Raw genomic sequence first — 14,737 nt, 5'->3', positions numbered from 1 at the left:
TGACAATAACTACGTTTATTATGGCAAAAGCAAGCGGTTTAACATTTCCCCAACTGCGTGCTAGATCGAGAACAATTTCGGATCCTAAATCAAGTAAGATTTAAAAGGTCGTGTATTTACTATTTAGTATTTACATCCACAACAAGATGAACCCTTGCACTTGCCTAACAAATGGAAAGATAATCAAGGATAAAAATAGCACCTATTGACAGCCATGCTTTTGAGACAAACACAATATAGCTGAAATGAACCTTTTCCAAAGAATGAGAGATTTGTATTAAAACTGGAAAATCTTGGAATAAGAAAATACATACAGATACAGTGCTGTTGAGGTGTCCCCACATTATTTGCCCCAGGACCCTTGATGTGGGAAGTTCGAGATAACTGTTATATGCAGAGCACCCGATCCCGGTGCAAAAAGTTTATGTGACAAATCTTGCATGGTTGAGTTCATAATTAATCTTCTCAAGTCTCAGCAATTAAAACAAAACTTCCCAACAAGCATGCCTCTGGCCGGCTCCAGAAAGGAGTGGCCTTGAAACTGGGAATCTGACTTTATCAAATCCATCTAAACAGCATAATAAATTAGGAATGGCAGCTAGGAGGCAACTGCTTCTGTTGTCTTGGCATCATGACAGCCAATTGCAGCTGACCAATATGGCATAACTTCACAGGATTTTTGAATATTGTGACCTTTGCAATATTATTTTCCATTATTGCTACAAATGCAATGCTAAAGGATTCACCTTTATCAAACGCAAACTGCCATTCGTTTGTCGTTATGTTGAACCAGTCTTTTCTTGGGGATCTGGTTGCTTTAACTTCTATGTACTCTATATTGCTCTCCTCCCCGATGACTATGTCATATGGATATCCTGTTTCTTTAACTTCATTGACCCACTTTACAGCATCCTTTCCAACTTTCTCAACAAAGTATTTGCATGCAAGAAGTTCACCTAATCTGCCTGTTGCCTTTGCTTGCACTGCATCAAATGCGCCATATTGAAGTCGATCTCTCCTGCTAAAAACTGATGATGAATTTTTGTTAACTTCATCTAGAGGTTCATCTAAGCAAACAGGATCAGATCCAGTATGGACGGCAAAAGCACTCGGATCAAAATCATGATAGGATTGAACTTCTAAGTTGTTATTCTCATGCAACATTAATGCCACCGAATTTGCCGGCTGGTCATCTTTAATGGTCCAATCAAAAGAAAGTGATGCTTGCTCAGCACAAACAGGTCGATCAGTAGTGCTTTCAGAATTATCATCCTTTGTTGCTTCAGTGAAGTTGTTAATCCCAGGGGCTTGTGTCTTCAAACCATTGGCACGCGCATAATTAAAATCTGGTGCAGTTTTCCAATCAGCAGGCGGCCAGTTTTTGTTGACCCCAGCCTTTCTTCTTGTAAAGAGCTGTCCATTTACTGATGGCGCTTGATCCAAGGGAAGCACCTTGCCTGCCTCTTCCAGTGTTGACACAGAAGACAGTTCCCAAACAGGTTCTTCATCTGGAAGTTTATGCACTTTTTGGCTATTTACTATAAAAAATTCTATTTGCTCCTTAGAAGACCCAGATTCTGCCATGGTTGTTATCATATGAAGGAAATTTGAAAAATGTAATTCAGAAGTCCCATCAAATAATAAACTAGAAAGCTCCATAAACATAGAATGATAATCTGATTCTTGGGTGGTGTACAGGACGTTTTCCTGCAAGAAACGCAGGCATATATATAAGGGTAGGGTTCAGAACTCAGAAGAGAAAACTTCAAAAAGCAAAATAAAAATGCAGCATATATCTGAGCTGTGACACGCAGTTAATTTCCAGGCGTAGGCTTTGGTCCATGTAAAGAATTAAATCACCAATTATCTCAATCAAATTTTCTAGTAATGCAGTAATGGAATCTTATCCATTAATTAAGGTTGTGAAGATGACTTGAAAATATAAATTATGCCTAGCTTCTAAAATTTTATATATTGAAAGTCAAGCAGACATTTCCACATTCTTCAGGTTTTGTTTTCAGCTTCCATCACAAATATTCATTCAAAAAAAATTATGATTCCTTCAGTCATAAAATAAAGGATTTACAACGTACCTGCAGAAGACAACTACATTCAACTCGATTTGTTGATGCACTGCCACAACTCTTTATAACATTCCTATAAAAAAGCTTCTCGACAACAATAATTTTGAGCCGCATCACAATATCGAAATTGGACTGCTTGAGTTGAGCATATCTAGCACTGTGAAGTTTAAGAATGTAGCGCTGAGCATATGGCAGGATCCAGTTAATCAATGACTCTTTCAAGCTACAATCAGCAAGACCGTAATATATTGCTTCACGAGTTACAACCTGCACTAAAAATCATGATGCATTAATGTATAACCGATAATGTCAAGGTCTCAAGGACATAAATATAACTAGGATATTCCCAGAGAGAGGATTTATACTGCCAATAATTTGTTTGTTTAATATAACCGGAAATGGATCCTTTCAATTAGAAAATCAAGTATGTCAAATGTTGGGTTGATTTTCACTATCGATTTACAATGTGGCCCTCGACATGGAATTCACATGAGCATCCAATCAGTGGTCAAAGTGTTTATTTTAGTAGGTGTTGCAGTAGAAAATTTGGTAATCTTCAACAATGCATTAATTTTAGGGGAGTTTCATCAATTTGATCTGTATATTGAGGCATTTCTTATAGGGATCTTGGGACTGAATGTAAACTTCAGTTTGGGGCTCTTAAAATTCGCAACTAGGGAATACTATGCCAGAAAGGTCTTTTCTAGGACCCAATTAAATCTAGCCATAGAAGTTAATCTGAAAAATATGGTTATGAAACAAAAGTGAATTTATGACCAAACCATTTTAATTCCTTTCTCCAAGCAAACCATGTCATTTCACAAACTGTATTTAGTATATTAGTAAATTTGTTTTTCATCCCTAGCATATTGAATAATGTACTTTGTTACCAAAGAATTATCCAATGTCTTGCCAATCGCAACCCAAAGGGGCCATTTTTTACCATTATTAATGCATGAACACATTCTAAATGCTCAGACAACAAAGTGGAAGCCCATGTCCATTATGATTTGTAACTCTTGGTCAAGCAATAGAAAATGAAATATCTAACTTTAAACTACCAACAGAGAATATAAATCCGATACAATCAAGAACAAAAATATCAAACAAAATTTAGGAATGAAACAAAATAGAAACATGTTCATGTTTGTAGTGTTTATTTGTGTCAATATAACAACTTATAAAATACACAAACTACCACAAATAAGAGCCCTTCAAGTGAAGAGAAATCATACCTCTGAGATTGCAGGAATACCTAAGTTTTTCATGAGGTTGGAGATTTTATTTTGAACCTGTTCTTTATCATCCTTGGTTAGCTCACCAAAGTACAGAAAGTCAATGTTATCTGAATGCTTAAATTCTTTTTTCAACTTCTTATCATCAGACCAGCACACAAGGCCAAAGGAAGGATGTAATGAAACCCACTTATCTTGCACAGTAGGAAGCACTGGGAATTCCAGTTTGGAAAGACAATCTTTCAAATATATGACATCCTCGAGACTCAGCAAACCAGATTTTAATCCATCTGCCCACTTGAGGAAAACTTGGAAAGTCTACATATAAGGGGGATGTTAAAAAGGTTTCTTGCAAAAGAAATCTGTTATTTTTCATTGCTCAGAACATACCTTATCTGCTGCTTGTGATGGTAAAGTGGCAGTTGATAACTGCAGCAAAATTTGAATATAGCTTCGTAGAGGAGGTGACTCTTGTACTCCACACTCCTCGACAAAGAATCCACGAAGGCCAGGGTAAATAGTGCACAATGACTTGTTTATAGGGGAAAGAGATGAACTGCATTGAGGATGGAACTCCTTCATTTCCTGAACAGAGCCAGTTGAATCATGCCAATAGACTTCATTTGGATACAAAAATGTTCCACATACAACATCATCATCACTAGAGACAGATGAGTAGGGGACAAATATGAAAGGTCCAGACATCAAATCTTCCATGGTTTTCTGCTTTGAAGCTACCATTTCATTCCAAACGAATGAATACAATTTGGACATTTGTCTTATGCTGGAAAAATATGTAGAAACTAATAGTCAGACAAAATTGTATTAAACATCACATAAAGATGTAGAAGCAATAACACAGGTTAATGAACAACTAATTCAAAGAGTTCAAGATTTGTTTTTCTTGTTATAAGAGTTCACTCTTTTTTCTGCCCTATATTCTTTATGTACAAAATCCTTACAGAAATTAAAACATGAAAACTCAAAGCACTGTATAACCAGCCCCCTATTTTAAAATAAAAAAGTTAAGAGTTCAGACAACTTGAGACAAACAGAACTTCTCAGAACAGACATGAGGTGAACATCTGTGTAACAATCCCAAAAATGTTTGGACAACTAATATGCACCCTGTTCGGAGAATTGTTATGAAATTAAATCAAGAGCTTTTAACATAAGGGAATGGTAAGCACTGAACATTACTGATAACAATTGTGAACATTCACACAGTCAAAGTTATTACATACTTACATTTGTGTGCAAAAGATGAAAAGGAGCATACCTGGCCTTGAATGGAGAATTTGGTAAGTTTTTTCTCCAAGCTTTAAGAATATCTAAAATGTCACCAAGAGTTACTCTTGTCTTGAACCCTAAATCATTTACCAATCTTTCACTTTTCACCTGAAATAGAAAACGTACTGACATCAAGACCCAAAGCCTATATTCTATTTTCTGAACAGTATCGCATCATTCAAAACTTGGATACACAAGTTCAGACATCGATTGAGAACTAGAAAAGAACACCACCGGAAAATATCTGTACACACTACAACTTCTCGAATGATAAATTGAAAGCTGAAATCCCAAAGATAAAAATATGACAATACTACAACTACCAGGACAAGGAACGTAAACTGAAGACAATCAAAATCCAGAATACGAAATATAGTCCAGATAAAGATTTTTTTAAAAAAATAAAACAAAATAAAAGAAGTTAAAAAGGACAAGGGCAAAAATATACTATTAATAGTTAATCCCCAACTCCCAAATTACACAACTCATTAGTATTACCCACTCATCCTTGCATCAAAATTGCAGGAAAAATTTTACCTTTGGGGAAGCATATGGTGCAAAGGCTCCAAGGATCATCCGGACTGATTCACAATCGTAAAATAAATCTTTAGCATGGTGAAGCTCACCATCCATGGATGATGCTACCCACTGCACATCACATAACTTGCACAAAAATGCAGACTTAAAGGGACATCTATCTCCGTCAGAATTAGAGAAGTAACCTATAGTTTTATCAGCATAGCAGGCATCCCATAATCTATCAAGAACCTCCAAGAGATATTTACAATTTTCTTGATTGCCACTTTTAGACAATAAGGATACTAAATGCAGTATTTCTGGGGATTCCCAATCAATGACTCTAGAATCAGGTGAGATTAAACCCCTATCCCACATTGCATGCTTAAAAGTGATGTCAGATACATCAGCAACACTCTTATCCACCTGGACTACTTGGGCAAAATCTGTGACACCAATTTTCTCAAAAAATTCCCTCCATTTCATCCAGGCAGAAGAAAACGACTCATTAACTGGGTGCTTCAAATAGCTTATGTCTATCTCATGCCACCTCATGTTCACAAAATCAGCCAACTTTTTTGGACTGACAGGATTTCCTAATCCGGCACAGAAATGAATTGGAACCTCAGCAGGACATTTAAAGCCACAGTTTGTCAATAACAAAGATTTACCCCGTAACACTGAGATTATATGCTCCTTTTCAATGACACAATCTGAACAGGTAGTTGTTAGGTGCAGCATTAAGAAACATAAATATTCCACCATCAAAACTTTGTTCTTGTTTGCCATTGTTTCATCTGACAAAGCTGGTAAAATATGAAGCTTCACAACATCATGTACAGACAACTGTTGAACACCAATACTTTGAAGTAACCGTGTAACATTGTCCAGGATAGTTGCATTCAAGCTTGAAGTATCGGTAGAAGAGGTGGGAAAAAGGGTGGGGTTTACAGTCCTTAGTTTAGCACATATATTAGGGAAAGCTTCCAGGTTATGCTTGCTGTTAAAACTTATGCTTGATGTATTGGACTGCAGCCATATGGTGCCTTCATCCACTGAACTATATGTACCATCTGAAAGTGGAATAAATGGAAGCTTTTGAAGACATTGAAGAATATCTTCTCTTATTTCAGAATTAGCTGACATTGAGCCAGATGAATTGAATATTGTTACATAGAGTGTGTTTAGACAAGAAGCCAACCAACTCATACCCATTGATATCATCCCACTCTTAGTGTGACATAAAGACGACAGCACTCTAATAAGAATGTTTGGGCCAAACTCCTCAATGCCTAGTGCCCTTGCTAGTGTATCAGATAATACTGTATTTTTATCCAAGTATCTAAGCCCAAGGTGTTCAAGAAGTATATTATCAGGAAGTAGATTGCGCACCTGCTCTGTCCATCCTCTCAATACCTTGCATGGAGGAGACCATTGATTGTGGTCACCTTCAACAAGTAAACAACTCATCAATCGCAGTTTAGAAATAATCTGACGAGGAAGACTAGAGAAAAAACCATGCACTTCCCCAACTAAAGGGACAAAACTCATGAAAGCAGACAACCCCTTTCCTGGTTCATTCCTAAAACAGGGAAGCACGCAAAACTCTCTCAGTGCTCTGACAAATAAACTAGGATACTCTGACAATAACCACTGATTCCATGGACTATCTCCGTCAACTTCTTCCCTAGATGATGGAAGAACAAAATCACCTTGAAGAATAAATTTCAGGCCATATGTTCTTAAAGGAAGATACGCAAAAACGGGCTGCTGATCTAGACATGGACTGTATCCATCATCTGATTCCTGTAGCGTAAATGCCATAGAGATTTCAGTTGTTTTCACATCAAAGCGAAAAGACTTCGTCTGCAACTTCTCAGATACAACAAACCATGCCATTTTCTCTTTCCCATGAGACACTTTAATGATACCATCTTCTGAAATTTCCTTTTTCATAACAATAAGTGTATCATTAAGCAAGTTTCTTAGCTTGATACACTTCAGGCGGTGAAGAAATAGTAGTAATGAAGGATGAATATCTGAAAACATAGTCATAATGCTATTCACAACACTCCCTTCTGGAAGATGAGACTTCAATGGCAGCACTATGCATGTGTTCCAATGTTTATCATCACATGAATCGGTATCAGTAGATGCCATTCTACTGAGCAGGCAAGTATCACAAGGAGGTACTACTGTGGGTAAAACAAAACCAATCTGTCCTTCGCTGATGTCAAATTTAACATGAAAACCGTTGGAATGAATCTCTGGAGCATCTGTCACCTACAGTGAAGCCAACAAAAATTAATACCGCACACTATCTGAAGTACAAAATAAACTATCTAGGGAAAGGGTCTATGATGACAAAAGGATAGATAAACTCAGAAAAATTCCTGACATACACGGAACACAGACTTGAAGCCAATGCCTTTCTTCCCTATGTAACCAGCATTAGATCCTTTCTTTGTTGAATTTCCAACATCACAAAGTGCTCTCATATTTTGAGCAGAGAAACCCCTCTCATTATTCAATATAACAATCCTAGAATCTTGAAGAATAAATGTTAGTGTTGGTTCGACATTATCTGGATAAGTATTATCATCTGCATTTTGAACCTGAACAATAGGAACAACCGTTTATTAGATATACAAAGAATATTAAAACAGAAAGCTACCAAAAGACTCATCAAAATTCTAACCAACTTTTCATGTTGGGAATCTATTCCTTCATAATAGTGCAAAACCCTAAACCATTTAATTATAATCTATTCAAATAAAAAACGTTGAAGATAATTATAATCAAATCTGCCACAACTCTCAAAGAATTGTTTATCATGATGTTATCAAATCGAAAACCAAAAAATTCAATCAAATATGATTTTTTTTTTTAAAAAAAAAAAAAAAAACATTTCCATTTACCACAATCTAAATATTTGTCCCATCCTTCCAAAGTTCAATCACTTAGGAAAATCTAATAATGATGTCTAATAGGGTATAGAGTACAAACATTAACATACTCCTAAAAAAATGAAGAAAGAGGGAACCACTAAATATCCATCCGTTCCTACTTCATTTTAAGCACAAGCAAAGCAATAAATGAAAAAAAAAAAAAATTGAATGGGCATCCTTACCAATTCAAGAATAAAATGTGAATCCTGGGAATATAGCTCTTGTGAAAGGCAATGCAGTGCTCTCCCCAATCGAGCATGCTGCTTCTGCAACATGCAATTCTCAACATCAGAAAGGCTAGGCTCTAGACCAAATTCGTCTCGCCTAATTGATTCAATGACCAAGGCTGCATCAGTATCTTCAACATGTTGGAATGCATCTTCGGGGCAACCAATAGATTGAACATTAGAATTTTCACCCCTTTCATTGAACCCAACAGCCTGAGGTGAAGAAGCCACTTCTGCTTGTGGCACAGAAGTTTTATCGACAATGGCTTGATCATGTTTCAGGCCTGTACTTTTTTCAGTCTTAGCATCTTTTATGCATGATGAACCAGCACAAGACAAGTCCGAAGCATCATTTGAAATAAGAGAATTATAATCATTAATCCACTCAGTAATACCCAGAGAAAATCCTACTTCATGAAGCATGAGACGTTGCTCCATATTGATGCATTCACATAAAATTGCTGAAGCAGCATCCTTGGAAACAGATTGCATTCCAGAAAGTAACACATCAGCAGCAAAACTATGGAACTCAGCAGGCAGAAAACCGAGGCACTTAAGGGTAAATCTTGACAAAGTAGACACTACGCTACTCAGTTTATGCATTTGTTTGTTGAACTCACTTGTCATCTTTGTAGTTGAAAATTCACTTAACATTTTCATTTTACACAGAGCTCCATCAGACTGGAGAGCATTGCCATTACTAACTTCAATATTTTCAATTGAGTTTCTGAACATGACTTCGAACGCACGCTGAGCATGGCATTTTAAAAGTGACAATGGAGCATATTTTTCTCCACCAACTAATGAGACCAGAGATAGCAAATTCACAGCTGTTTGGAAAGAAGATCCCTGAACTGCAGCCTCCAGAAATGAGTCTAGTGTAGCCAACTGATCTAACCGTATCACCTTTCCATCTTTGGTAACCAAGCACAACAATTCCTTGGTATTCACATCATTCAACAACCATGATGTAAGAGAGCCTAAGAAGGGTGCAAAGACAAAATCCCAGTGAGACCACTTGCTCAAGTCAGACAACATAGGTGCCTTAAGTAAGACTTCAATTGCCTTTTTTGCTATAACAGTTTCGGAGCTTGTTTTCTGTATCATCTGCAAGTTATCTGTGGAGATCTTACACAAATTATCTCCATCACATAATGAGTCTTCAAAGTGGTACTTTTGAATAATTGCTGCAGAAAAGAGAACACATTTTGAAGTCACAGAAGACTTCTGCTCCCCAATAGACCCCAGAAAATCCTCAAGTGCACCATTTTCCATCACATCAAAATTAACTGAAGGAAACTGTCTGATAAGCAGCATGGAAATCATCTTCTTAGTTATCTTTTCTTTATCCCATAAACCACTAAGAGCCTGAGATACCAAAAAGGCCAACTGATTCGAGGACATGCAAGCTTCCAAAGAGGACTTTCCACATGTGCTACCAACTAGCAATTTGAGTAGTTCATGAGGCAGGTGGTGAACATACTTCTCAACAAATGATAAGAAATCCCCATAGCCAAGAGAATTAAAATTCTTCACCCCAAATTGCTCAGACACCCAATCTTCACATTTATAAAACTTCCTCAACAACATAAATCCATGTTCAAGTGGTGAGTTACAATTTCTATATACTTCATTATCGAAGTCAAAATAGGTTGAAATCTTTCTGATAACATCTTCATCAGAAACACCTGTTGATTTCGAAACAACTCAGAATAAGTGTAGCAAGGATTGGTCATACAAAGTGGAAAAATAAAGATGATATGGTAACAAATGACATGGATATCCTTTAGTGATTCAGAGAGGAAAAAATGAAAATTCTCAAATAACCCTATCAAAAATTTTGAATTATAAAACTCATTATCTTAGGAGAATTTCCCATCGAATAAGTAATATACAATACAGATTGTAGGAGTATAAAACTCCCCTATGCATATACTACCTAAGAGAATAAAGCATAAGGTAATCCCTTAACTACCCTTTAATCTTTCTATTGTGTGTAATATTTATTTCCATTCAATCAAATGGAGAAAAATAAGAAAAACAGATTAAGAAAAAAGGGGGGAAGAGAGATAGAGACAGAAGGAAAAAGAAATTAAAGTATATGACATCAGCTTAAAATAACTAAAAAACAACTGTAGAACCTTCCATCTAGCATCCACTACCATATAGTCTAACATGGAAACATGTGTGGCAAATGTGGCAATTATAGCCCATGGTTTATATAAAATAATCCACTTCAATGATTAATCAAAAAGTGAAGAAAGAAAACAACAATGATAATCGAAATAATAACAATGATAATAACTTGCATATTTTTTTTGTGCTTGATGGCTTTATTTATCCTACTCTGCATATACATATTCAAGTAATTCCTACTCAAAAAGTTATTTGATATTTGGGCAAGTTCTTGCATAATTGAAATTCTCTCAAAAGGAATACATAGAGAAAATAAAGCCAATATCAGAGGATAACAAAATAAAATTAGAAAAAAAATTTTGAAAGCTTGATCTAAAGGTAAACAGACTCACTCTGTGTATTCTTTGCACTGTCCTTTGTAGGGAGTGGTACATAGTCTAGGCTTGGTCCAATATCTATGGTCTCGTATTCAGAACTCGTGGTCAAAGAGTTAGTTAAATCATCATGGCCAATAGCTTGTAAGGTATCATAGATGCTGTTCCATGTTCCAGATTTGATAGATGAAACCTGCAGATCAAACACTGAGAACTTTAATAGATGATACCATTTTTTTGGACAAACAGCTATTTGATTCCTTCAAATATATAACAAACATAAATCAATTTAATCCTTTTAAATACCAAGTGATAACCTTGCTTTTGTCCCTCAATCATATTAGCACATCAACTCAGTCTCTCTACTATTACTATTAACAAAAGCCATCATTTTAGTTGCTCAATCTATTGTCCATATGCAGAAGGATGAATTTGATGGTAATTTTTATTATTGAAGGACCAAACTAACAACTTTCCTTGGATGAATAAATTTATATCAACTGTATCCTTTGCGCATTAAAGTGACTGTTTACTCATTTGTTTAAGACAAGAATTTCACTAAGACAAAGATGGGGAAATAAACCAATAAAAAACAAATAAAGACTTCATCAAATATTCAAAGAGTGCATAACAGAGGGGAATAAGTCTTTGTCAATAAAATATGATTAATAAGTCAAAGCTAAATTTGAATTATATTTCAACATAAAAAAATGTAATAATAAACCATAATAGAATCATATCAGGTTACATAAATAGATTTAAGGAAAAGAAGCTTACAGCTGCATTCAGTAACCCGATGAAAGGATATGATGAGAACATCATTCTGACCTTGTTCCTTCGACGTGGTTTTACTTCATAAAATCGAAGCATCCTCTCCAAAACCTACACAACAATGGCTACGTCAATGCTCAAAGATAGAAAGGGGAATAAATACTTGCAAATATGAAAGGAAAGGGGAAATATGTTCAAAACACTGAATCAATGTGTAATCTCTTCCTCAAATAGGCAAGTTTTATACCATATACAAGAACAACAATCTGAATCTAGTAATCTACCTCTAGGGAGGAGTGAGGAAAATTCTTTTTTTCAATCTAATAAAAGATAGAATTAAATATCACGACGTCATTTGTTCCAAGCAACCCCGTCATGTGGGAAATGGCATTGCTGTTATTGTTACCTGATGGAATTAAACTTCAGCTAACCCAAAATACCTACCTCAGCAACGTTGTGCTCCCTACATGCTTCTTTCCAGGTTGTGACAAACATCCGCAAAGAATCATTATCCATTGAAAGATCTTCACTCGTGTCAGTTGCTACCTTGGCTGTGGTACCATTCTTGATCCGGTTTGCATCAGATTCAATTTTTTCTTTCTTAAGCAATTTAGAAGGAGCAGATTTTGAAGTTGCATTCTCGGATTTTTGTTTTTTCCTAGGTGGTCCACCAAGTTCCTGTTTTTGGCTGCTATCCAGATGCAGTTGTGCCTGTGGATCACACCTCACCCGAAGTCGTTCCATCTCTTCAGTTGCAGATGGGTAAGGACAAGTACTCACTCGTTCTGAACTTTTTCCAAATTGTGACGTTGAAATTGAGCAGCTGCTCTTAATAATGTCATTATCTTGATTTTGATCATCCTCTGTAGAATAATCGCAGTCTTCATCTTCTGAGCTTGATGAAGTAAATCTTATATGCTTCCCACGAAAAGACTTTTCCACAGAAGAGAATGACTCAACACGCTGAGCTATGGCACTAAAACGTTCATCTAACTGTTTCTTCTGAGAGGAAGAAATAGGATGCTTGCTGATCTTCTCCCTTTTCACTTTTAAAGTCTTCAAGCATTTCTCCAGTGTTGATTCCTCAAAATTCCTAGCTTCCCGTATGGCAGCTATATGCATTCTGTGGTCATAACAAAGAATAATTACGTATGACTGAAACCCAAACTTGTGTATAATAGATATAGAGTAACAAATAACCTGACAAGATAAAAGCAATTATTCATTCCTTTATAAGTATTGGAAATTGGGTGTGCATGAATGGTGTAACACCAGTATCACTGTATTGAAATGCCAATAGATATTTTGAACTTTTAATAGTTATATGTTAAAATTTACATTTATAGGAAATAGAGACACACAAATGTGATTCTTCACATATAAGAGGATTAAGATAATCAAATAAGGATATGGCTAGAAAGACAAAATGGCACAAATATATATTGTACAGCCAAATAAAAACATAAAAAGGCTACTTCAAGTCAAAGGAGGTGCAAAAAGTCATAAGCATGAAGCCACTTATCAAGGTTATTATGAATTTTCTCCAAAAGCTTCAGACACACGATATTATAAGTGCCACAAAACAACAATATGAAAACTAAAATCATTTCAATGGAAAAGAAAAATTGTTTTAACTCAAATTGGCATACAACTCAATTATTAGAAAGGGGAGGGAAAAAACCCAAAATTATTACCACTGAGTATTTATTTGGCAGAAAACTTTGCAGTTCCCATCAGCTTAGCATTAAACCATTATATAGCAACTTATGTGAAGTGAGTTCATTTAATCATAAATGCATAAATTTCTCCATTATGAACTCCACCCCTTCATCTAACACTATACATACCACCTTCCGAAAAAAAAAAAAAGAAAGAACAAGAACATACCCCAAGTTGTGAATCCGAATGCCAAGCCATTCCCTACATTTGACCAATTGCTTCTTGGCAATAAAATCCAAAAATTCTTCAGCTTTAATTTCTTTACTCCCGGAGACATCTAAAAACTCACTTAGAAACTTTACTATCTCCCCACTCGTTATCTCAAACACTTCAGTAGCTTCAGGACTAACTGAGAAATAATGCATTACCAAAGGCTGCCGCAAAAAAGGTCCCAAACCCAGTGCTTCAAATTCCGCAACACCTTCATTCCTGCATATTGCCATTTTCAAATCATACAATGAAGTGATTCTTCGGACCCCAACAAAGCAATGCACAAAAGCATTCACCTACACAACCAAACAAAAAAAAAGGTAGCAGATTCTTTTATAGGCAAAAATATAATATTCGAATCAAACCTACTTTCTAATATCAAATTCCTTTAACTAAAAATCTATCAATTCTCAACTAATTGTTTTCTTTCTGAAAATATACCTTGCCTTCAGTGATCATGAGTCGGTGAAGCGAGGGAACCTGCTGCATTTTAATGCCCAAAGTGTTCCAAGAATCAACCTGGAGTGCCAAAAGAGCTTTCTGGGAAACATTCCACGCAGAGACATATTCTCCGGCGGCGAGGAAGTCTCGGCAGGCGGTGGCGGCGGCGCGGTCAAGCTGCTCGATGATGGCCTGTTTTGGATTGGGAGCTTGAGGCCACTGCGGTGCGAAGCCGATAGCGTTTTGGATTGGGAAGTTAGGGTTCTGCGTTTGGGGCAGCTGCTGGGGAGTGATGCCAAGCCATGCCGGAGCACCGTTTGTGTTCGGACGGTGGGAACCGTACGGAGGAAACGGGTTAGGGTTTTGAAATCCGACGGCAGCGTTCTGAGGCTGTTGCGGAGCCGGCTGCCGGGGGCGGTTTCCGGCACCGCCACGGTGATAATGGGGTTGGTAGCCGTACATTCGCGGTAAATTAGAGGCGAATGTTGGGACGACACTGGCGCGGTCACGCAACTCCTTGACGACTATGAGAAAAACCGTATACGAGGTTTAAGACGAGGTTTAACTATAAAAAATAAAAATAAAAATAAAAAAATAAAAGAAAAGAAAGAAGAGTGTGATGGAGATAGAAGCCCAACATTAGGGTCAATGGGTGTTAGTGTTGTGTAAGAGTCCAAATGTAAGCGTTATATACACTGATGGTAGCGTTTGTTTTAAGCCCAACATATCTTTGACCAAAAAAAAGCCAACATATCAGCAACATGTTGGGCCTATATTTTACACAAA

The 14,737-nt window shown here is 36.5% G+C and overlaps 1 protein-coding gene across 2 annotated transcripts; it reads right to left on the bottom strand.

The window, feature by feature from the left end:
• Positions 1–14,484, bottom strand: NOV (Histidine kinase-, DNA gyrase B-, and HSP90-like ATPase family protein). 2 transcript variants are annotated; one of them, XM_016332243.3, is made up of 13 exons: positions 13,952–14,484; positions 13,469–13,806; positions 12,026–12,704; positions 11,588–11,692; positions 10,829–11,003; positions 8,256–9,988; positions 7,528–7,740; positions 5,147–7,408; positions 4,599–4,717; positions 3,710–4,103; positions 3,320–3,637; positions 2,094–2,351; positions 1–1,707 (listed from the first exon to the last, which is right to left on the bottom strand). In XM_016332243.3, exons 1-13 carry the CDS (start codon positions 14,411–14,413, stop codon positions 586–588), a joined length of 8,178 nt encoding a protein of 2,725 aa, XP_016187729.1. In that variant the 5' UTR covers positions 14,414–14,484; the 3' UTR covers positions 1–585. The 2 variants fall into 2 exon arrangements, with proteins under 2 accessions (XP_016187729.1, XP_016187730.1); XM_016332244.3 differs by having other exon boundaries at positions 13,469–13,729; positions 13,952–14,091.
• Positions 14,485–14,737: the final 253 nt, after the last annotated feature.

Source organism: Arachis ipaensis, chromosome B3 (assembly GCF_059453495.1).
Source record: "Arachis ipaensis isolate K30076 ecotype BB chromosome B3, ASM5945349v1, whole genome shotgun sequence".
Classification (NCBI taxonomy): domain Eukaryota; kingdom Viridiplantae; phylum Streptophyta; class Magnoliopsida; order Fabales; family Fabaceae; genus Arachis; species Arachis ipaensis.
This window is presented reverse-complemented; position numbering and strand designations above follow the sequence as displayed.

Bases quoted from the DNA above. Each gene is read 5' to 3' on its own strand.
- NOV (XM_016332243.3), bottom strand. From the start codon at position 14,413: ATGTACGGCTACCAACCCCATTATCACCGTGGCGGTGCCGGAAACCGC. The intron at 7,409-7,527 runs GTATGTCAGGAA...GCTTCACTGTAG, and splicing joins GCTTCAAGTCTGTGTTCCGT to GTGACAGATGCTCCAGAGAT. The intron at 4,104-4,598 runs GTATGCTCCTTT...ATATTTTTCCAG, and splicing joins AATTCTCCATTCAAGGCCAG to CATAAGACAAATGTCCAAAT.